This window comes from Galeopterus variegatus, unplaced genomic scaffold, assembly GCF_000696425.1.
Source record: "Galeopterus variegatus unplaced genomic scaffold, G_variegatus-3.0.2 Scaffold3648, whole genome shotgun sequence".
In the NCBI taxonomy this organism is placed as follows: domain Eukaryota; kingdom Metazoa; phylum Chordata; class Mammalia; order Dermoptera; family Cynocephalidae; genus Galeopterus; species Galeopterus variegatus.
Genome location: NW_007729759.1, coordinates 123,584 through 149,500, shown reverse-complemented (window position 1 = coordinate 149,500; position 25,917 = coordinate 123,584). Strand labels below are relative to the sequence as shown.

At 34.0% G+C, this 25,917-nt stretch overlaps 1 protein-coding gene across 1 annotated transcript in view; it reads right to left on the bottom strand.

The window, feature by feature from the left end:
- The window catches only part of XRN1 (5'-3' exoribonuclease 1), a 137,081-nt gene that overhangs the window by 69,219 nt on the left and 41,945 nt on the right, over window positions 1–25,917 (bottom strand). Inside the window, exons 16-25 of the mRNA XM_008585628.1 lie at window positions 22,874–23,043; window positions 21,595–21,715; window positions 21,399–21,497; window positions 18,329–18,432; window positions 15,977–16,108; window positions 6,002–6,164; window positions 5,125–5,238; window positions 3,703–3,801; window positions 1,042–1,157; window positions 387–533 (exon numbers count right to left, since the gene is read on the bottom strand). Of these exons, the coding sequence (XP_008583850.1) occupies window positions 387–533; window positions 1,042–1,157; window positions 3,703–3,801; window positions 5,125–5,238; window positions 6,002–6,164; window positions 15,977–16,108; window positions 18,329–18,432; window positions 21,399–21,497; window positions 21,595–21,715; window positions 22,874–23,043 (1,265 nt within the window). The remainder of the gene's footprint in view (window positions 1–386; window positions 534–1,041; window positions 1,158–3,702; window positions 3,802–5,124; window positions 5,239–6,001; window positions 6,165–15,976; window positions 16,109–18,328; window positions 18,433–21,398; window positions 21,498–21,594; window positions 21,716–22,873; window positions 23,044–25,917) is intronic.

The window sequence follows — 25,917 nt, the reverse complement described above, 5'->3', positions numbered from 1 at the left end:
GTAGACTTTTGTCCAGCTGGAGTTGTAAGAATCAGGAAAATACACTATGCCAAGGGCTGTTTTGTTCATCCATACCAGTCCTCTTAGTACTGACACAGGCATGCAAAGTAGTGAATAATTTATGATAGCAAGTCAAGAAAAATTTTCATTAAAAGAAGGCCAATTCTCATCATACTTTTTCTTTTTAATAATATAAGGATGATATTTTTCTATTTTAGCTAATGGCTGTGATGCTCCCTGACACAAAATTAAGTTTATAATCAAGTCTGTATGCATATATGTCACATTTTACTAAAGGAATATTTTTCTTCTAAAACTGCAAGGCAAAATAAATTAGTACATTCCTAAGTTTTGGAACACCTAGTAGGATCTTGTTAGGCACTTACCTCTCTAAGTACTCTGCAAGAAGTTGTTCTGCTGCAGATGAATACATCCATTCACTTCCAACTTTCTTAGTATATCCAGGTACCTCCTCATTTTTTTTGTTGAATTTGAGATTTAAACCCACATTTGCTTTATGGTCTCCATGAGGGCTGAATTTAAACCACACACACACATACACACACCACACACGTTATAAAATGTTGTTCAAGGAATAAAAAGGTTTGCTTTCAATTCTTAGAAAAGTTCAGTTTTAATTGTTCTACATTTTAGTCATTATGGTTATTTTCAAAGTAGCAGTAATTGGAAAAACTAGAGGAAAGGCTTTAAAACTCAAGTTAACAAAGCATGTAAATGAATTATGTAAGTATAGAAGAAAATGAAATAAAAAAATGCAAGGAAATATATTACTGAGGTTCACACACACCCTCCGATACCTTTTTTCAAGGTTCAATTTGTTACCTGCTAAAAATAAAAACTGTCTTTCCAACCATGTAAAACATGTGCCATTCAGATGAAATAACACCATCAGAGGAATTTATAAACAATTTTTTAAACACCTCAGAGCAATTAAAAAGGAAAATAAATACTAAAATATTAAGCATTTAATCTTTATCATTTTTCTGCCACTTTAAGTAAATTTCTCTAATATAAACTTACTTTCGCCTAGATCCTCTTCCAATAAAAATACTTCCTGTAAACCTTGAAACAAGGTAACCATTCACTCCAAGGCGACTGGCCAACACATATCCTGGGTTGTACTTTATAGAATATTTCTTTAAATATAAAAACAAAAAAGTCAATTATGGAAACACAAGTTTACATTAAATATTATTTCTTTACCTTTAAAATCTGGAGATAATCAAGACATCACTAACCACTGGATAGTGGCAATATAAGGATTCTCACTTAGATCCATTTCCTTTTTTTTTTTGAAAGGATCTGTAGGCAGAATTTTTCTGCTCCTCTCTCTTTCTCCTTAAAGGACAGAATTCCCAAGGATGGATGAAAGGGGGAGGAAATATATAGTTTGTGAAAGTGTCTCAAGAAATCAATGCTACTGTTAAGTACTAAGTGGCAAACTCCAAAGGCAAGATTTTTTGAAAAACTAATTTTATATTCTAAGCAGGGCCTATCAACGGAGGGATAAAATGAGGCCTCAGTAACTACTATACTGAATTAAAACATGAGTATGTCATCAAAATAGTTGCTACTGAGAAAAATTAGAAGTGTCACATGAAAGTAACAAATATGCACAGGTTTACAATTAATACAGTTAATGAAATATAATCCTAATTTGTATACTTAAGGGAAGAAACCATAAAGATTGTCAAATAAAAGAAGTATCAGATCATATAATTTTTAACCAGGAAGATTATTATTCACAAATCCAGTACCAACTACCATATACTCTTAATATAATGTATATAACAATAGCACATAATTATTTTATATTTATATATTCATATTCATATTATATGAAGGTTATATTCATATTTTATATTCATATCAGATATGAATATAAGATAATTTTATTGCCAACAAAAAAACTTCCAGAGATTGGTAAGATCAATTTTTTTTTATTGATGTCTATAATGACCCCCCAAATGGATAATTTTTTGGTGGCCTGGAATATAAAGTTACTGTTAAATAAATATGTAAATATGTTAGTAAAGAAAGCAACATAGTTTTTCATCAAGAACATTATCAGATTTAGCAATAATATAATACAAATCAAGTATGCCTTCCAGAACAGATCGAAAGAATTAAGGCAGGTGTTCTAAATCACAAATAGTACCACTTTTCTAATAAGCATCTGAAAATGTGTAGAGGCACATCCAATTACAATAACTGGCATGGGCACTTAATGCCCAAGGGCCAAAGATGCCAGCTGTCCTGCCATACACAGAATAGTCCTATTTAATACATACTGTCCTGCCTAAAATACCAATTGTACTCCTTCTGAGAAACACTGGGTTATGCCATATAGTGGTCCCCTTTTATCCATGGTTTCAGTTACTCAAGGTAGAGTACAATAAAATATTTTGAGAGAGAAAGACCACATTCATATAACTTTCATTATAGTATATTGTTATAATTGCTTTATTTTATTATTAGTTATTTGTTAATCTCTTACAGTGCCTGATTTATAGTTAAACTTTATCATAGGTATGTACAGGAAAAAACATGGCATATATAGGGTTTAGTACTATCTGTGGTTTCAGGTATAAACCAGGGATCTTGAAATGTATCCCCTGGGGAAAAGGGAGACTACTGTAATTAGAAGTTAAAATCATCAAAAATATCATTGAAAATATAAAGTAAATAGCTGAGAATGTTGGGGTGGAGAGAGAAGGTGGCTTGAGTGAAACTTAAAGAAGGTATGCAAAGAGAAAAGTATAATGAAGAGGGCACGCCGATCAACACTGTACGAGTGGGTAGGTTCTTCTAGATCTAGAAAAAGCCAAGGATGAAGGAACACAAGTTCTTCCACCTTCACTGACTCCCAAAACAAAGATCCAGATTCTTTATCTAATGGCCCACTCTCCTGGTTTCCTGACTATACTGTCTAAATTCTTTCTCCAAAAGAGACTTGATAGTAAAATTTTAGGAATGTCTCTGCCTTCCATACATAAAGTTTCCTCATGGGTATGCTGATGCTTAATGCCTTCAATTCATTTCACAGGATACAAAGCTTTAGATTTTACCATTAGAAAAAAAATTTTTTTTTACCATAAGTAGCAATAGTTGGTTTATCATGAATTAATTTCAGTTTAGTCAATTATCCAATTAATCAATAAGAACAAATGACAAATATCAGAACCTTCCCCCTATTTTAACAGGGGAAAGGAGGCCAGTGAACATCTTTGGAGAAAAAGTCCTGAAAAAAGACGTTGTGAACTTAAATGCAGTTTTCCAATATTCTCTAGGGTTGAGACTATTCATTTTTAGTTGGGTTGAGGTAAACAACTTTTGCAGAAAGGCTATTTGTCACTTGTAAGTAAAAATGCAGGCTCTGAATTATTATGAAAGGTTTAAAAAACCTAAGTCTACTCCCAGAGGGTATGCTAATCAATGTGGCTCTTATAAGCTTGAGCAAATAAAGGAATTTCAGTGATTTTCCCTGCAAAGATCTGCACAAGGTTTTGAGCACAGATTCCACACTTATTTTTAAATACTACTAGATACAACTGTGAGAGAATCTGATCAGTACTAAATAAAACACGTGAAATACATTCAAAGGAGGTAGCAGAAATACCCTTCTAACATTTTAAGAAGTTTATCAACTCTGAATGAAACAATATGAAGTACAGTACTCACATGCTGGTTCTGTATTAAAGCATCAAGATTGGGTTCACATGGAATGCTGAAAACCACACGAATCCTACCTTCTGTAATCACATCACCTGAATCCTGAACCTTAGAGGGGAAAAAAAAAAAACACAGTATGTTTTAGGCTCTTTCACTACATTTTATTTTTCTTATTTGAACAGAATTTATTATTTCTGAAATACAGTATGACAAAGTTAGATAGTGGAAATTCTCTTGGAATTTATGAGTGGATGTCATAATATTGTAAAATTGAGTCACTGTATCCTTGCTTTAATAGCTGTTAATCTTTCCTTTTTTTCTTTAAACTTTTTACTTGCAAATAATTAGTGTCAAAAAGTTGCAAAAATACAGTACAAAGAACACCTGAAAACATTTATTTAGATTCACCTATTGTTAACATTGTAAAGCAAAGGGCTTTAACATCTGCACACTGTTTATGTGTATTTACATACACATAATTATTTCTCTGAACCTTTTGAGGATATAATCATGTTCCTTACCTCTAAATATTTCTGTGTATATTTCCAAAGAAGGATATTTTGTTATATTACCACAGTACAATTATTAAGTATATAAATTTATACTGATACAATACTTTTTTCTAAGCTACTATCCATACTCCAATTTTGTTAGTTGACCTATCAATGTCCTCTATAGAACTCTTTTCTCCCTCTACTACAGAATCCAGGATAGAATCAGATATTGCATTTAGTTGTCATATCTCTTTTGGCATACTTTAATCTGGAATATATTCAGAGCCTTTCTGTGTTTTTCATAACATTGAAATTTTAAAGAATACAATTCATCCTTCCCTTTTTTTAAAAAAAGTTCCTTATTTTAGGTTTGTCTGATGCTTCTTCTTAATTAGGTTAAGGTTATACATTCTCAGCCAGAATACTGAATAGGTAATGTGTCCTTCTTGGGGTATCACATCTGGAGGTATGCGATGTTCATCTGTCCCTTATTGTGAATCCTGAGTTCATATCAATATTTTCAAATACAAATTCACTCAGCCCTATAAATACATCTAAAATAGTTTCAGAATTGTTTCATCCATACCACCATAATAAAAAAACCTACTAAAAAAGCAATCAGGATTTGAATTTTTTATCTCCTACCTCCTGACCCTAACCCACTCAAGACTAAAGATATATAGTCAAATACGGTGTTTACAGAATGAAAGAATTTTTTCTTATTTTTCCTCTTTCGTATTATATTTTATTTTGCGCCTAAATGAGAAGTTAAATAACTGTATTAACTTGAAACTAGGGTGTTTACAGAATGAAAGAATTTTTTCTTATTTTTCCTCTTTCGTATTATATTTTATTTTGTGCCTAAATGAGAAGTTAAATAACTGTATTAACTTGAAACTACAAAGAAATTTAATTAGTAACAGTAACTGAAACTAACTTCTCCAGTGCAGCCATAATAGGGGGTTCCCAGCATAAAGACCGTACTTCTAGGAGGAAACAAATCATCCAATGTTTTGATATTGGAGAAACGAGAGTCGAAAGCTCGGATGTCCTATGTAAAATGAAATATAAAAGGAAATCATCACAGTCAAAATTTCTATAGATTGCACATCAAGTTTTTTTCCCCATGGTATTATGATTATGCTGTCTACAAATATCAAAGATGAACATTTTCTACATAGCAATACTAGCAGCTAAAATTTATTAACTGGGTATATGCCAGGCACTCTTCCAGGTGCTTCACACATTTATTTAGTTCATTTAATCCTCAAGATAATCCTCTGTGGCAGAGACCATTATTGGCCTCACTTTACAGATGTGGAAAAACTGGGGCACAGAAAGGGGCTGAATCTTGTCCAAGGTCACATAGCTAAGAAGCCAACTCTAGCAGTCTGTGTTCTTATGCACCATATTGTATCCCCCAAATTACAAGATCACTACATACTTTAAAAAATATTTTGTCCCCTTACCATATCTAAGGTTATAAACACAAAGAAATACCTTTTATGTTTATTGGTTTATTTAAGGCAAACATCTAAAATGCAATAGTATAAGTTAATGCTGGGAAGTATTTTTTTTAGAGACTAAGTCCTTAAAAAAAAAATAAAAAAAAAGACAATTTCCCTAACTGTACACACACACACACAGTGAATGTCTGAGCATATATTACTCCTTATAAAGACTAAGGTATTTTGCAAGTTATATTAAATAATAATCTCTATTATACATTGCTGAATTAGTCTTCTATTTATAAATAAATATTAATATAGTCTTTTCTTTATACAATGTGTAATAGTGTACATCAGGAGATTTACCTTGACAATAGTTTGATAAACAAAAGGAAGAACTTGTTTGGACCACTGTTTCTCTAGACGAACTTCACCATTTTGATTTATTTGATATTTACGACCTGTGAGTAACTGAGCATACACAACTGCAGATGTTTCATTTATTATTATTCCCTTTCTTTTCAGGTAGCTAAAAGAAAGAATAAAAAAGAAATATATATGTGTTTAGGTATGTATATATTCTATGATCATAATCATCACTTAAACTACCATCTCACAATCAAATACTTAAACTTTAAATAAATATGCTAGCAGTTCTGGGTATCTAACTTAAAACTTTTTGCATTATTTATTTTCCTATGAGTGTACTTTTCCTACTGCCTATAAGATTAAATGAGAACTCATAGATCTATAAGAAACTCCTGCCAACTGATCTTTGACAAAGGCAACAAGAACATGCACTGGGGAAAAGACTGCCTCTTCAATAAATGGTGCTGGGAAAACTGGACATCCATATGTAGAAGAATGAAACTAGACCTGTACCTCTCACCATACACCAAAATCAACTCAAAATGAATTAAAGACTTAAATATAAGACCTGAAACTATAAAGCTCCTAAAAGAAAATGCAGGGGAAACACTTCGGAAGTAGGACTGGGCAAAGATTTTATGAATATGACCCCCAAAGCACAGGCAACAAAAGGAAAAATAAACAAATGGGATTATTTCAAACTACAAAGCTTCTGCACAGCAAAAGAAGCAATTAACACAGCAAAAAGACAACCTACGGAATGGGAGAAAATATTTACAAACTACGCATCTGACAAAGGATTAATATCCAGAATATACAAGGAACTCAAACAACTTAACAGTAAAAAAAATAACCCAATTAAAAAATGGGCAAAGGAACTGAATAGGCATCTCTCAAAGGAAGGTATACAAATGGCAACAGACACATGAAAAAAATGCTCAATATCATGAAGCATCAGAGAAATGCAAACCAGAACCACATTAATTTTTTTTTTCCTTTTTGTCTTTTTTCGTGACCGGTAACGGGATCGCAACCCTCAGTGTCGCGCCCGTACCGTGACCGGCAACGGGATCGCAACCCTCGGTGTCACGCCCGCACCGCGCTCAACCAGTGAGCGGACCGGTCTGTATATGGGATCCGAACCCTTGGCGGGAGCGCCACCGTGCTCCCAAGCGCTGCACCCTACTGAGTGCGCCACCGGGCCGGCCCCCAGAACCACATTAAGATACCATCTCACCCCAGTTAGACTGGCTATCATCAAAAGATGGAGAGCAAATGCTGACAAGGATGTGGAGAAAGGGGAACCCTCCTACACTGTTAGTGGGACTGTAAATTGGGGCAATCACTATAGAAAACAGTATGGAGATTTCTTAAACAATTTCAAACAGAGCTGCCATATGATCCAGCAATTCTATTGCTGGTATATATCCAAAGGAATGGAAAGCATTATATCAAAGAGATACCTGCACCCCATGTTTATTGCAGCTCTATTTACAATAGCCAAAAGTTGGAACCAACCTAAATGTCCACCATCAGATGACGCCAAAAGAGTGGTATATATACACAATAGACTATTACTCAGCTATAAAAAAGGACAAAATACTACCATTTGCAGCAACATGAACTTAGAGAAAATCATATTAAGTGAAATAAGCCAGGCACAGAAAGAGAAATACTGTATGTTCTCATTCATAAGTGGGCACTAAAATAATAAACACATAAATAAAAGAAAGAAACAAAATACAACATTCACAATAATATACTGAACTTTCAAAAGGACAACTGAGGTTAATAGAAGCAGGAAGGGAGGGGGGAGGGGGGAATGGGTAAAGGGCCATGAATAGCAATGATAGTGTATATTACTGAATATAATAGTTATCTGATGTGCATATGGCACACAAGTATTGATGTTTAACTGTGTACCCCACAGATATGTACAATCGACTTTGTTACAATAAAAATAAATAAATAAATAAATAAAAGAAACTCCTATGTTTCACATCCATTAAAATGACTATAATTAAAAAGCAGAGAAAATAACAAGTGTTAGCAAGGATATGGAGAAATTACAATACCTGTACATTGCTGGTTATATATATATATATTTATGGCACCTTATTTTTTAGTGATGTTGTTCTCTGTGGCAGGGTTGGTCTGAAATAAGTCACGTTATATTAGCCAGAAACAAAAGTTTTCCAACAAATTTTTGAAATGTAGCATTCTGGCACCATTTTCTAAAAATTCATTGCGATTTTGTCTTCAACTTTCTCTCAAAAGTTATTTAGCTGGTAATCCTGATATCAATAGCTGATGAGGGTATTACAAGAAAGAGCAATTATGGGCCAGTCTCTCTCATTAAATAGATGCAAAAATCAACACCAAAATTTAACAGATAAAATCCAACTATATATAAAAAGGATAATACATCAGAACTAAATGAGATTTATTCCAGGAATTTGGGGGTAGATTGATACTGGAAATTCAATCAATGTAATTCATCAGATTAACAGAAAAACCGTATCATCATTTTGACAGATGTAGAAAAAACATTTGATAAAATCAGCACCAGTTAATGATAAAAACTCTGAACCAAGAGGAATAGAAGAAAATTTCCTTAATCTGATAAAGAATACTGATTAAAAAAAAATCTGCATTAATCATCATACTTAATGGTGAATTATTTAAGGTTTTTCCCTGAAATTGAGAATGACACCATAAAACAATAAGAAAAAGATAATCAACCTAACTTAAAATAGGGCAAAAGACTTATCAAACAAGCATTTCACAAAAGGGCATACTTAATATTCTCTATTTTTTTTGGCAGCTGGCCAGTACAGGGATCCAAACCCATGACCTGGTGTTACAAGGCTGTACTCTAACTGAGCTAACTAGCCAGCCCTAAAAATGCAGTTTAGAATCCACCAAATATAAGGTATATGTTAATTATGTTAGTCAGTGCATAAAGATTTATATTTGTTTTATCTACACTGTAAAATAAACATCAATAATTACCTTTTCCCCTATTCTTTTGGCCTTCAATTAAACTCTGATTTTTGACGTTGCAATCTCTTCTTTCTTTTTATCTGTATTTTCCAGGTATATATTTGAAAATGTGTTCTTTAAGTATAGCGAATTAAATCAAATGTTTTTAAAATTGTTGCAATATAAATATAAAACTACTTTCTGAAAACTGTAGATGGTGAGGGATTGCTGTACTTTAATTAGGGAGCTATATAGCCACTTAGGTTTATTGACACAATTCTTGTTTGGTCATTTCTGTCATCTCATTTTAATTCCATTTGTAGGGTTCCTAAACTATGTTTTATTTTGTTTTTCTATATTCTAGCTTCTTTCATTTGCTTTTTCTCGCTAGTCATTTGCAAGTTAGAAATCTTGCATTCCAGTTTCTACTAATGGTTACTTTTGAATTAACTGTTTAAAAAATACTTCATAGTTCCCTGATTTTCTAAATTATAAACAAAATTATCTTTTTACTTCTACATAAAATGTGTTACTACTAAAAATTAATTCTATATTTTAATAGCTCTGAGGATATTGGAGCTCTCCCCCAAATTATCCTATAAGTGCATCATCTTCTCCATAGTGTCCCATAAAGTATTTCCTTAACCCTTTTTCCATGTCTTCTTCCATTCCTAAAACTTTTCACTCTATTATATCCTCAATCTCTATCTCCTTAACTGAAGGCACCACCACTGCCCTATCAAATGGTAGTTGTACCTCAGGGCGAGGAGAGGGTATTGGTGTTCTCCTTACAACCCATTGTGATCTCCAAATCCCTAGTAGTATGACTGAATCAAACCAAACATGCATTTAAAAATTGTTGGAATATCTACCTTACTCTTTCCACTCTACCTTTATGTCTACCATCACCCAGAGCGACTTCAATGTCTACATGTATGATCCACCCAAGACCACTGTAACTCATTTTCGCAACCTCTTTATCTCCAATAATCTTCTACTCCATTCCACTTCAGCATCTATTCCCATGGCTGTGACTTGGGTCTTGACATCATAACTGTTTCACCTCCAAAATTACTAAGTCAAACACCTTATTGTCTGATAACTTCCTCTTCATCCAACTTGCTTGTTCAACCACTTTGTTTATAACTTTTATTCAACCTCATTTGGGATGTCCAGCTCACTGATCATTCCACTTTCTCTCAGACAATTAACCTTCTATTTTTTTTCACTTCTTTATCTCACTTAGATTCCATTGTCCACCCTCCTGCCACTATTCTAAACTTGCTTGCCTCTTTGACTTTTCATTGTACACATTTAGCAAAATCCAGAGCTAGTTAAATACAAATAGCTTTTTTTCCTAGGGCTATGGCTGAAGACCTAAGTACTATTACTAAACACAGGGCAGAATATTTCATTATAAGTTCATGACCATCAACTTCAAAAAGGGCCCTCGATACTACCTATAATTCTACCATGTTTTGCTGATCAACTGATACTCTTCCACTTTCCCCAAGAGCTATTTTCAAACCTCCTCCATTTTACTCAATCTTAAGACCAACCTCCCATTTCTCCCCATCATCCTCAATAGCTAAACTCAACATTTACTTTGCAAATAAAATAGAAGAAATCAAAGGAGAGCTCCTCATCTTTCCCCAAACACAAAACCTAATCTATACTTGCATCCCACCCTGTTAAAATAGTGGCGCTATCCTTCACCCTGTTTCAGAATTCATCTTGTTTCATCTTCTATTTTATTTTTGCTGTCCTAAATATTGCGCTTTCTCTTCTCATTTGTTTTTACACATGATAAAATCTCTGGGAATAAACCAAAACCCAGTTCCTTTCAATTCTATATCCTTCTTCAGCTATCTCTCAGTGGTGGTTTTCATCAGAAAGGAAATCTGTTACATAGGCATATAGAAATTTATCATGTACATCATATGTGCTTAGTGGATTTCTAAAAATAAAATCAAATAATTTGGTATTCATAAATGTATCTCATATATGTTCACAGAAAAAAATGTACTAGATTTAGGAGGGAGTGTCTTAGGAAGACACATGCAGATACAAGAGGTCTTCAAAAAGTTCATGGAAAATGCTTACAAATCAAATAATTTGGTATTCATAAATGTATCTCATATATGTTCACAGAAAAAAATGTACTAAATTTAGGAGGGAGTGTCTTAGGAAGACACATGCAGATACAAGAGGTCTTCAAAAAGTTCATGGAAAATGCTTACTATAAAAAAAACTATGCAGGCTGGTTATACTTGGTTAGAGTGTGGTACTGATAATACCAAGGCCAAGGGTTTGGATCACCTTACCGCTCAAACAAAACAAAACAAAACAAAAAAACTATGCAAGGATTTAAAAATTTTTTGCACCAAAATAAACATGTACTAATTTGTTACAAAATGTCTGAACTGGATCTAGTTTGAGACCCTAAGAAGGATAAGACAGTTTGAAAAGAGCCCCTATCAGAGCAACATGAATTCTACTAAAATTGAAGCAAGAACAAACATCAAGTTTATGGTGAAACTTGACTGGAAGAATGGTGAAATCATTGATGCTTTATCAAAAGTTTACACGAACAATGCCCCAAATAAATAAGTTTACAAATGGAGAACTTGTTTTAAGAAGGGACAAAACGACTTTGAAGATGAAGCCTGTAGAGGTGGACCATCCACATCAACTTGCAAGGAAAAAATTAATCTTGTTCGTGTCCTAACTGAAGAGGATTGACTATGAATAGCAAAAATAGCCAACACCACAGACATGTCAATTGGTTCAGCTTACACAATTGTGACTAAAAAATTACAGTTGAGCAAACTTTCCACTTGATGGGTGCCAAAATTGCTGTGCCCAGAACAGCTACAGACAAGAGCAGAGCTTTCAATGGAAACTGTTAACAAGTGGGATCAAGATCCTAAAGCATTTCTTCGAAGAACTGTAACAGGAGGTGAAACATGGCTTCAGTAGTAGGATCCTGAAGACAAAGCACAAAGCCCAAGAGGCAGAAGTGGTCCAGTCAAAGCAAAAGCAGACTGGTCAAGAGCAAAGGTCATGTCAACAGTTTTTTGAGGTCAGTAGTAGGATCCTGAAGACAAAGCACAAAGCCCAAGAGGCAGAAGTGGTCCAGTCAAAGAAAAGCAGACTGGTCAAGAGCAAAGGTCATGTCAACAGTTTTTTGAGATGCTAAAGGCATTTTGCTTACTGACTTTCTGGAACACCAAAGAATGATAATACCTGCATATTATGAGAGTGTTTTGAGAAAGCCAAAGCTTTAGCAGAAAAATGGGAAACCTTGGGAAACCTTCCCCACAGAGTTCTTCTCCACCATGACAATGTTCCTGTTCATTCTTCTCATCAAACAAAGGCAATTTTGTTAGAGTTTTGATGGGAAATCATTAGGCATCCACCCTGAGTCTTGATTTCATTCTTTCTGACTTCTTCTGTTCCTAATCTTAAAAAATCTTTAAAGGGCACTCATTTTTCTTTAATTACTGTAAAAAGGAATCATGTAAAAATTGACATGGTTAAATTCCCAGGACCCTCAGGTCTTTAGAAATGGACTAAATGGCTGGTATCATCACTTACAAAAGTGTCTTAAACTTTATGGAGCTCATGTTGAGAAATAAAGTTTATATTTTTAATTTCTATCTTTTAATTATATTTTCCATGAACATTTTGAAGTCCCCTTGTATAAATGAGATAATTAATAGGTTCTACATTCTTGCTGAAGAAGTCTTAGAGCTAAGAATGGTCTGTACAAGCACCACTCTTACTTGTTAGAGCCATGGGATCCTCACCTCATGCTACTGACATTATAATGTACGAAATCACAAATAAGTAAACCCTCAGGGGTAGAGCAACAGTGGTCTAGTGTTTACCTTGGAAGACAGACTATGGAAGAGCCTGAGAAGTATGACAGGATGGAACAAAGAGTGAGATGATATGAGGGAGGAATACAGTGGTAAAGAAAAGCATGAGAGAATGGTCACCAGAATAAATAAACCTAAGTGCCCAAGAATCCACACAGCCTTGTCTATCCACCTTGGCTGACGAGGTTAAATAAGAGAGCCTGAATTGGCAGACATTAGAAATCATTCTCTTGCATGCATTGCTATCAACTACAGCAGTCTTCTGCCTTGATTGTTCTCTCTGCCCTTTGCTGCCATCATAGAAGGTCAAGCCCATTCCAAAAGGGAAGAATAGATAGAATAAGAGGTCAAGATCTCTTGGTCGCCTTCACAGCTAAACTTTTTGAAGGAGTTGTCAATTGCTACTGTGTCTCCATTTCTGTAACTCTCAATCATTCCTCCACCCACTCTAGTTTGGCTTTCAGCCCCATTGCTCAATCAAAACAGCTCTTGCTTAATCTCTTCAAACATTTGACCTGGCTTATTGCCTTATTCTTGAAACACTCTTTACTTTGACTTACACGATGTAACTCTCTCATGGCTATTCCTCCTACCTCTTAGGTTGCCTCTTCCCTTTTCCTTTGTTGCCCCATCTTCAATACTTACTGCTTTTCATCTTGCCATAGGGACTTTACATGCAAGTCTTCCCTCATTCTGAAACACACTTCTTTTCCACTCTTTGCTTAACTCTGACTCTACATTCAGATACAGTTTAAACAACACTTCCTTGGGAAAGGTTTCCCTGACAAAGGCACATTCCTCCCTAGCTAAATCAAACCCATCTATTATATGGTCTCAGAGCACCACCCCTTCAGGGCAATTACCACAGTTGCAGTCTGACCAAATATCACACAACACCTTGTTTATCTCCCATCTACCAGCTACAAGTTTCATGAGTGTAGGAACTATACGCTTTTATTCATTATGGCATGTACAGTGCCTATTACTGTACTTAACACATATCAATATATTGATATTTATATGCCAATAGGTTGAATATATGAATGACTAAACTCTTTATCTGAAGTACTTTGAATGTGTTTCTTTTTATTTCCAAAGAGTCTTGACTAAAACAACACCTATTCATTCCAACATATAATTACTGAGTACCTAGGCACTAGCCAAGGAATTAGAATAAAGTGGTGACAAAAACAAATATGTTCCCTACCCTTATGGAACAAACTATCTAAGGAAAGAGCTATTAAATTAATCATAGAAATAAGTTTATTATCATGATTTTATTTAGGTGCTATAAAAGAAAATTCAAAATAGTATGACCTATGACAGGGGTATCTAATGGATACAAAACATGTTGGTAGACAAAAATGTGTTCTAATTCCATCTCTTGAGAGCTGTGTTTATCTCCTTTAATGCTAGACAGTTTTTTCATGGTTTTTGTACATTTTCCCGGTTTGTTTATCTTTAAATAAGGATATCATGGCCTAGTATTAGCTCTAAAATTATGAGGAGTTTTCTTGAATTCCCCACAAGTTTATCAATGGATGTTATTACAGTTAAAACATGAGGGCTAATGGATGTACATTTATAACACCATTTCATGTACCACTAGCAGTCTCTATTGTTCTGCTGTGGTTTTGGAAATTCTAGTGTTTGGATGAATAAAGAGAGGTACTTAACTTAAAAGGGGGAATCACAGGACACAAAGTACTCTGTGATCTTGAAAATCAGCATTCCAAGGAGGGCCAGCTTCTGTTTGGTTGTACAGACTTGGCATTTCTAAACCCAGGGCATAAGGAACTTGGGTGATGTGGGGTGGGGGTAGTGGGGATGGGGTGAGGATGAGGAACAAAAGAGTATCTTCCTTTCTATTTTCATTACTTACATGTGGCCAGGAAATTCAACGGCCTTATGCTTACTGAAAATAGTTCTCAAAATCAGGTAATATATTTTGTTATTCAAGTATTAAGTGATGTGCCATTTCATTTTTTCCTGTACTTCATGAATTGTTTTAGTGACAAAATGGGCCAGGCTATAACTGCTGCTAACCAGATGTTATTTTAAACTAGAACTCATTACTTGCTTGTAGTGGATTGAATTGTCCCCCCAAAACTCAATGAAGCTTGAATTGTGTCCCCCAAGTTTTATGTATTAGAAACCTGGCCCCCACTGTGACTGTTAAGAGGGTGGGACATCCCATTATGGTAATTGAAAAGTGGAGTCTTGAAGAGGTGATTGGATTGTAGGACCACGCAGTAGTGAATGGATTAAAAATGGTAGTCAGAGGCATGGTTCTGAGGGCTTTAAAAGAAGAGGAGAGTCTGTCTCTCTCTCTTGCTCTCTCTGTTTGACCATCTTGCAATGTGAGACCCCTGCGTCACTGTTGTCACCACCAGATGGACTTTGGACTTCCCAGCCTCAAAAACTGTAAGCAATAAATTTCATTTTCTTTGTAAATCACCCAGTTTCAGGTATTTTGTTATAAGCAACAGAAACAGACTAATACAGGGCCGGCCTGGTGGTGCACTGCTGCAGTGCGCCGCTTGGGAAGTGCGGTGGCACTCCTGCCGAGGGTTCAGATCCCACATACGGACCATCCGCTCACTGGCTGAGCGGGGTGCGGGGGCAACACCGAGGGTTGTGATCCCGTTGCCGGTCCCGGTCCGGTACGGGCGCGACACTGAGGGTTGCGATCCGTTGCCAGTCATGAAAAAAAAAAAAAAAAAGAAACAGACTAATACATTGCTTTAGAACGTAAGGTGAAGAAGATGTCTGTATTCAGAGTAACTGCTATAACTGGAAAATAAGTTGGAGGCTGAGTACATTAAAATGGATTCTAGGGCCGGCCCGGTGGCGCACTGCTACAGTGCGCTGCTTGCGAGCGTGGCGGCGCTCCCGCCGAGGGTTTGGATCCCACATAAAGACTGGCCGCTCACTGGCTGAGCGAGGTGCGGACGCAACACCGAGGGTTGCGATCCAGTTGCCGGTCCCGGTCTGGTACGGGCGCGACACTGAGGGTTGCGATCCGTTGCCGGTCACGAAAAAAGACAAAAAGGAAAAAAAAAAAATGGATTCTAGTTCTATGATATTAAATACTTTTTATGATACTCACTGTTCTGAAATTCCTTGTACTTCTTTTGTCCAGTTAGATTGTTCTTTATCTCCAAGATGGACCACTTTAGATGGTGGAGCAGTTCTTCCTGAATAAAGCTTCTGTGTTCCTGGAGGTTCTTCCAAGTAAAACCTTAAATATTAAAATAAAATACAAATTATATAACCAAAATCTTGTTGTTTAATACAGAGTTCCAGCAGTATATGTCTTCAAAGTAAAAAAAAATCCTACATGGTAGAAAAGCAAAAATAAAATAAAATAAAAAAGGCTTTTTAAAAAAATTTTTAAAGCAAATTGCTATTTTTTTCTTTAAGAAACTAAACATATAATACAAAAATAAAAATTTTTAGAGTTCAAAAATATTTGCAAATTCAATATAAAGTATGTAATAGTACCTATAATTTTTGCCAAAAAAGTTTAACAAGAATTGAATCAGCCACTAGACTTAACTTCTAGTTTATAGGAAATATGCAAGATGGAAGACCAAGTTAAGGGACACTAAGAGGAAACAACAGAGCAAATCCAAAATTCTAGAAAATAACTGGCCTGGATGCTTTAAAAAGGCAGAAAGTAAGTTCAGCAAATTCTTGGGATATAAAACGAACATACGTAAATCAATCATATTTCTATATAATAGCTGGGGAAACAAATTTAAAATAATAACATTTATGGTAGTGCCAAGAGAAATTAAATCCTTAGGTATAAATCTGACAAAACATGAACATGATCTGTATGATGAAAAAAACAAAACATTAATGAAAGAAATCAAACATCTAAATAAATGTAGAGATATATACTGTGTTCATGGATTAGAAGAGTCAATATAGTAAAGATGTCAGATCTCTCCAAATTGATCTACAGGTTTAATACAATTTCTATCAAAATCCCTCCAAGATTTATTTATTTTAAAATTCATGCGTAAAGGCAAAGGACCTATAATAGCTAAAACAATTTTGAAAAAGAAAAATAAGGTTAAAGGAATCATTCTACCTGATGTTAAGACTTATTACACAGCTACAGCAATCAAGACAGTGTGGTATTAGCATAAAAACAGACATACAGACCAACGGAACAGAATAAAGAACCCAGAAATAGACCCACACAAATATACCCAACTGACTTGAAAAAGGTGAAAAAGCAATCCAATGGAGGAAGAATAGTCTTTTCAACAAATGATGCTGGAGCAACTGAACATTCATAGACAACTATATGAAACTTGATCTAAGCCTCATACCTTATATAAAAATTAATTCAAAATGGATCACTGACTTAATGTAAAAGGAGGAAAAAACACAAAACTTTTCAAAGAAAATATAAAAGAAAATCTTTGGGATTTAGGGCTAGGTGAAGAGTTCTTACACATGACACGAAAAGCATAAAGAAAAAAAATGATAAATTGGACTTCAACAAAGATAGCAGAACTGAATTTTGATGATTAAGAAGGAATCCTCAAGATTTCATACAGAAAAGCATATACGAACAAAGGAACAAAATCATACTGGCATTGACTTCTTATCAACAACATTACATGACAGAGCACATTTGAGAGATGCATGCAGAGCTCTAAGAAAAAAGGAAAAAGGACTGGGCCTCTAAAATTCTATTTCTTTTTTGAGAGATGCATGCAGAGCTCTAAGAAAAAAGGAAAAAGGACTGGGCCTCTAAAATTCTAAACCTATGTAGAAAGAAAACAAAAAAGATATCTTGGACATTTAATAACTCAGAAAGCATAACATCCACCCATTTTCTATAAAAAAAAATTTACTTCAGAAAGTTCTACCGACATGAAAAATAACAAAAGAGCCAGAAATCAGGAAGATAAGGTTTACATGACATAATGGTAGAAAAATGACGAAGACTAATGTCTAAATATTCACTGATAAAAATGATTGTGAACCTGAATAAAATATTAAGGAATTATGTTAGAATAGAAGATACAAGTTTAAAAAAAAATTAATGTATTATTTAAATGAAACCTGGGAGGGGCAAGGTAAAGGTAAAGTTACATATGTTATTAATTCTTGTCAGAAAGAGAAATATATTTGCTAAATGATATATATAACGATAACCAATATATATAATAATAATAATAATAATATATATACTGCTAGAAAAGAATTAGGATACAGAAATTCCAAGCTAATAAAAGGAAAAGAAAGAAAATAGGGAAAAATAACATATGCATCTAATATATTTCTAGAGGTTGAACTTTGTTGTGATTAGAGGATTTTAATTTTCACTATAGAGTGTAAATGTTCTTACAATAATTTTATCAGTTAAAAAAAAGAATCAATGAAAGCCATCAAGTAGCAAAGCAAATATAAATTAGAAAAATTATAAATCAAATCTTACTTGGTTTCTCCATCTGATATAGCTACAACTCGAGCTTCTTCAAGGTGAGGCCAATTAACAAAGACAGACTTTCCAAGCACTGATGAAGCTACATTTTCTATACTCTAAAAGTAAAAGCAGAAAAGTTCATTCATGTTTCAGGTCCAAGAGAAAACTTTACACAGGCAAAATTTTGCATTCTGCATTCAAATTTTTTAATTTCTAAAATGAACAAGTTGGATTAGTTGCTTTACAATATTCTATCCAGTTGTAAAACCCATGATTCCACTAATTAGAATCATGATTATCTTGCTTATTTTTCTCATGGTAACTCAGAAAAGTGAAAAGCACAATAGAAATGTCTAGAAAATGGCTCTTCATTATTTCATTTCAAATGATTAGATATTTAAAACAGTATCGAAGAAATCTGGTCTCATTTCAGTTTGTGGCAGTTATATAATAAAAAAAGAGTACTAAACTCAAAGTCAGGAAACACAGGTCCAAATTTAGGTTTTACCTCTTTTCAGCTATAGAATTTTAGGCAAATCATTTAATCTCACTGAGTCTCAGTCTTTTTTTATGAGAAGAAATAACATCTACCTTACAATGTTGAGGATAAAAGAAAATAATATATACAAAAGCTTTTGTAAACTGTAAATGTTGTACAAATGTTCTGTATGAAATAATACCTTAAGCAAAAATTCTAGTTTTAAAAGGAAACTATTATCCAATTCAATTTATACATACAGGTAAGTCAACAATTTTGTGGTAGAAACTGAAAGTTAAATATAAATTTTCATCCATCTTTTTTCTATTTATCATCTTTAATCATTATTAACAAATACTTCCTTAACAATTAGTGATAACTATTTTTAGGCTTTTTTGGGGTAACTTTTAATTTTGATATTTAGACATTTCTTAATGTGAACATACAAAACAATAGAATAATGATTCAGTTAAATAAAACAAGTCTCAACATTTAGAACTAGGCTCTCCCAATTATCCTTTTTCCTTCTATACATCTATTTTTCTAATTTCATTTTCTCACCCTTTCCTTTAGTTTTTAAGGAAGAACTTGTCTTCCTTTCCCAGATTAATTCTTTCATTTAAGCCCTAGATGAGGCCCCTTATTACCTCAAATGGGTCTTGTTATCATAAACATCCTTTCCCTCTACAATGGCCTTAAGACCTCCTTTCTCCATTAGCTCTACTTTTCTACTTTTGTATGGATTTTGCTTGATGAGCTGCCTCTTTTCAACCCATAGTTATGTTTTTAGCCCTCTTTCCAAGGCTCGAACAAGGCTTAATACTTGCTACCTCTACTTCCTACCTACCTAGTCCTAGCCTAGTCCTTAGGAATTAGACTTCTGCCTCTACCAATCTACTGGAATGGAATTCTTAAAGGCCAACACTGATGTCCTAATGGACAAATTCACAGACCTTGTTTTAGTTATTTATTCTCCTTCAAACTTGTACAGCATACACTCCCTGCTCCATGCTTCTGTGATATTACTTAACCTGGAAATCATTCTTTCTTACCTTTCTGTCCACTATGTCACTTTTACTGGCTTCTTTTCCACCCTTTATAACTTTGGGTATTTCTTTATGCTGAGACCATGAACCCTGCTCCATGCTTCTGTGATATTACTTAACCTGGAAATCATTCTTTCTTACCTTTCTGTCCCCTATGTCACTTTTACTGGCTTCTTTTCCACCCTTTATAACTTTGGGTATTTCTTTATGCTGAGACCATGAACATTCAGGGTACATTTTCTTCAGGGAAATGAGTCTCAAGGCCTCAGCTATCAACTGTCTGTTGATGACTTTTATATCCCAATCTCCCTCCAAGCTCTAGCTCTAAGTATTTAACTGTATATAGGTAGCCTTTCCAAACTAAGGTTTTTCTTCTGAACCACAGAACACAAAAAAATAATTTGACTATTTCCTCAATTCTTCCAAGGATGGTATATAAGTAGTACCATTCTAAATTAAATGCACCAAAGATAAGTTAATTTATTACATGTAATAAATGACTTAGGGCATTAGGGCTTCTATCTCTTGTAGAACAATGCTTAAGAAAGGCTGGCAGGTCAGCTTCAGTTAAACCTCCTAGTACCACCTTAAAATTTCATCATTATTTATCAACAATCCCCTTAAACCAGAAACTTCCTTATTTTAACTTTTCTAGTCCAGTAAACTACAATTATTTTCTAGTTAATTAGCCTGGATATTTCAGTGTTATATTTACTATTTTTTTCCCTCTTTTTACCCCCTATATTTGAACAACAAAACTTGTCAGTTTTTCTTAGTCTTATTCATTTAGATCTATTGCAGCTTCCAAAATTTGTCCTTATCACCTAATGCTATAACCTCTGAACTTGCACGCTTTCCCATTTTCTTCCATTTCTCTGTGCAGTTTAGTATATTATACTGCCATCAAATTAATCTTTATGACAATACCACTTTCAAGAAACAGTCATTGAAAACAAAAAGTCCAAAATCCTTAGCCTGGTATTCAAGGTCCTTCATAATCTGGCCTCAATCTGTTTTTTTCAACCTTATCTTCCACTATTTCCCAACATAAAAATCCTCTGCTTCAGTCAGGTTTATCTATTCTTTCTCCTCAAATATATCATATTTATTCTAAAAAAAGACAAAGTATTAAGAAATATTTCAGACACACAAAAAGGTTAAACAGAATAAGTTAATGTATCATATTTATTTTTGACTAAAATTCCCAGCTCATGATATGTCTTTCAACTATAATGCCTTTCCCTTCCTTTTTTCCTCTTTGTCCTAACATGTTTTTTAGCACCCAGTTCAAGCCTATTCTCATCTACTTAACCTCTGGCTTGCACAGCTCATCTTCTTGCAAAACTCCCAGAGCATTTTTTTGCTCATTGTATCACAATTACACAGGTTCTTAAACTATTGTCTAATTTGTATAAATGTTTCTTTGCTTTATTCTTATTTAAGCCATGAACTTCTGAAGTTACAATATGTTATACCTCTTTGGTAAACACCTCTGCAACTATGAACAATTTTATGCATAATAAGCACCTAATAAATGAATGATAAATAAAATACTTACAAGATCATCTGGTTCTGCATTCACTAAGACTTCCAACATCATGTTTTCTCCACGACTGCTTTGCTGGAATACCTGAACACCACTTTTCTTCAAAAAAAACTTTAAAAGAATTCAAAGATTTTTATTTTAACTCTCTCTTTATAATCACTTCACATCTAATAAAGTGAAAAAAATTCTGAACTAAATAGCCACTGACTTTGTGTTTGATATGTTTCAGAGTAGGAAATCCACAGAAATATAATGCCTTCTGGTTAACTCTGGTTATTTTGTTCTTGTTTATATCAACACGCCAAGCATCTAATGATATTATTTTGTACCTAGAAAATAAATCAAGGCATTAAATTTAAAGTTCATACACTACAAGCAACTACAGTTTTTCAGGTTTTCCTTGAATATTTCATAAGGGTCAACCTTGCCTTTAAAGAAGGAATGATAATTAGTCCTTTAAGAGAAAGAAAATACGGAGTAGGACAGCCCAGTTTCTCTGTTGTTACGGGACCTGACACAACCAGGCCAGTAGCTTACTAAGTAGAAGTTTTTCTCCATTCATTGAAAATAAAACTAAACGGGGCCAGCCGTGTAGCTAAGTTGGGTAGAGTGTGGTGCTGATAACAGCAAGGTCCAGGGTTTGATCCCTGCTCTGATCAACCACCAAAAAAAAAAAAAAAAAGATAATACAAAACAATATAATTAATTTTTAAAATAAAGGTAAGTTACAAAGCATAACAGAAATCTCTATACCCACCATGTTCCAAAACCCAGCATGGAAAATAAACTTTTTTTCTTTTGGCAGCTGTTTGTTTCGAGGATCCTTGGTTATAACACTGCACTTGAAACAACTGAGCTAACATGCCAGCCCCCAAAATAAACATTTTATAATGTCTATTTCATCCTCTTTGCTTTAATGAAAGAAAAAAATCATAACTGAGATATGTTCACTTTATTTGCAACTCAATTGCCCCCTAGGTACATTATTTGCAGGGAAGATAGAAAAGAGAAAAAAGAAGGAAGCCATTTTAATGAGAAAAAGAAAGAAAACATGTATTTGAGGCCAGAAAACAGAGAAGCTCTTTTGTTTTTACTTTTCTTCTTTCTAGGTGGGTGGTTGAGGGTATGAGAGGCAAAGTCATATCATATCAAATAATGCTGAGACCACAGACATTGACAATGGAAACAAAAATTCACACATCCTCTTGAGGGAGACAAAGGGCGGAGATATACACTAGAGAGAAAAAATACAAAACAACTTTAACAGAAGAAGGAAATAGAGAAGCAGAATCTAACCAAAGCAGAGAATTATAGAAACATGTGAGAGATGCTATGATCCTTAGCTAGTCATATGTAACTCATTAACTATTATATGACCATAACTATCAGAAAGTATTTGTTAATTCTCTAAATAGATGTTCAAAGCTTTTTTGGGGGGGTGTCAGAGGGTTCTTTTGTTGTAGTTGAAAAATTACCAATAACATTACCTTGTACAACATCGTTCTACGGCAGGAAACTTTTCTGGCCATGGAGAGGGGTAGGTGAATTCTGTGTCTCTATCATACCAGAACATTAGGCACTCACTATGTTGGTTTCTTTTCCTCTCTTCCTTTTTGAGGGAGTAGTTACATGTCTCCATGGCTTCCAACAATCGCTTCTGAATGTAAAGATTAAAGACAAAGTTTAAAAGTATAAAAATTCTGTAATCTCAATATACAAAATAAATCTTTTCCCTCTATAAACAGAATCACTATTTGTGTTCCTGAAAAACAAAATCCCAACTCTTTGTGATTTCAGTGAAACTCTTTTTTTTTCCATTGAGAAGTTTTCATTTTTTTCATTGAAATCAATGAAACTCTTTTCAATTTCATTAAATTAAAAAAGTAATGTGCTATTGTTTCAAAGGGCCCTAGAATATTGCTGCTACTGCAAATTCCTTTATAGCTCTAACAACAGCCACTACAATATGGATAAAAACAGCAGCAGTGAATCAAATTTTAAATGTGAATTTTCCATAATTATATCATAATTCATAGAGTATTAATATCTTTACAAATTCTGCAGTGGTACAGCGATGTCCATCTTTCCAAATTAACTTATACATTTAACATAATTCCAATCAAAATACCAACAGTTTAAAATATTGTTTTTTATTAAAAAAGACAAAATGATGTCAGTGTTCATATGGAAGAACAAATGTATGAACAGAAAAAAGCAAATGGAGACTTGTTTTAGCAGATTCCATTACTTTTTACAAAGCAACTGTAATCAAAATACTTGAGTAATGACACAAGAGATCCACAGACCAGAAGAACAGAATTGAGTTGAACAGATCCAAATCTATGTCAAAATATTTCAGATATTTAAATAATAATGTTGTCAAAATTAGCTACTCAGCTGAAAAAAAAGCCTGTACACTTCTCAACTTCACACCATATAAAAAAACAACTATCAGAGTAGTAAAACAAAAAAACATTGGAAGAAAATCTAGGAGAGTACTGATGAGAAGTGATAAACTCTTATTTAAGACAGGGAAAAAACCTAACAACCTTAAGAAAAAAGATTTTTAAGTAAAAGAAAATGTATGTGACAGAAGATGGCATACACAAATCAAGAGACAAACGTGACAAGGGAGAATGCAATTCCTCATATATAAAGTTGCTAAAAAGAAAAAGAAAAAAACAGGAAGAGAAATAGGGGAGAGAATATACATGAAGAGGCAATTTATCAAAGAGAAAATGCAAATAGCAAACATACATAAAAATGTACTCAATAAAAACAGACATACAGACCAATGGAACAAAAGAGATAGCCCATAAATAAAGCCAAGATTTACAATCAATTGATCTTTGATAAGGGTGTCAAGAACGCACATGAGGCAAGGAAAATCTCTTCAATAAATAGTGGTGGGAAATTGGAAATACACATGCAGAAAAATGAAACTGGACCTTATCTTATACTATACACAAAAAATCAAAATATATTAAAGACTTAAACATAAGACCTGAAATTGTAAAACTAATAGAAAAAAACAGGGAAAAAGCTTCTTGACATGGGTCTGGCCAATAATTTTTTGGATGTGACTGAAAAAGCACAGTCAATAAAAGCAAAAATAGACAAGTGCGATTGCATCAAACTAAAAAGCTTCTTCTGCACAGCAAAGGAAACAATCAACAGGGTGGAGAGAAAAGCTATGGAATAGAAAAAAATTTGCAAACCATATATCTGTCATAAATTAACATTAAAATATATACAGAAATCAAAATAAATATAAATATTGACATCTCAACAGCAAAAGCAGGGTGATGGTTGAATAAACTATGGTACATGAATACTACAAAATATTATGCTGCTATTAAACAAGGGGTTAGAAGGGTTTGGGTCCTCGTACCAGCCAGTCACCTCCCCACCCCCAAAAAAGAATGGGTTAGATTTCTATGTATTGACCTGGATGGATGTCCATGATATTTTTATTATTAAATAAGAAAAAGCTGTAGAATAATATCTACACATCCCATTAAGAAATAAAACAACTTTCTATGGATATAAATAAGCTATATATGTTTCTATGACTATAGTAGGACTTAAGGAGGCTGTTAATATTATCTCAGAAAAAAGGTAATAACTAAAGGAAAGTAAAACAAATAAGCAAATGCCCAAGACAGCAAATATGGAGTAAACTATTTACACACACACACACACACACATCACTAACACCATCATCATGAATAAATCCACTCTTACATATAAAACCTTTTACCATCTGTATTAAAGAAAAAAGAAAACAATTCTTTAATTTCACAGCAAATACTGTAAGTTTCTGAGGAAGACAGATTGTATAAACTTCTTATTTGTAAAGTTAGAAAAAAGGTACTTATAAATATGCTAAAGAGCACTGTATATGCACCCAGCCTTTAGCCTGGCACAGAGAAGATATTCAACCAATATTTGCTGACTGAAGATATCTTCTCACTCTTTTCCTTGACTAGACACACCATGGAGTAATGTTGCCAGTGATAGGACTTCATGCCGGACAAGTGGTGATGGCCCTGTTAGACTTTTTTTTAAAAAAAATAATTTTTCACAAGAAGTTGCAAAATTAGTACAGAGTATTCCTATGTACTTTTCACCTGGCTTTCCCCAATGATAACTTATATCATCAATGATATCTTATACATAATTGTAGTACATTATTTAAACCAATACATTGATATTGGTACAACACTACTAACTAAACTACTAGCTTTTATATGTGACCTTTTGCTTGGTGTACAGTGCCATGGAATTTTTACCATATGTATAGATTCATGCAATCACTACTAAAATCATTACACAGAACTGTCACATCATCATAAAGAAGCTCACTAGTGTTACTCTTTTAAATAGTCACCTCCTATCTCCAACTTTAATCCCTGGCAACCACTTACATGTTTTATATCACAATAATTTTGTTAATTCAAGAATATTATATAGGGGCCGGCCCGGTGGCGCACTGCTACAGTGCGCCACTTGGGAAGCACGGCGGCGCTCC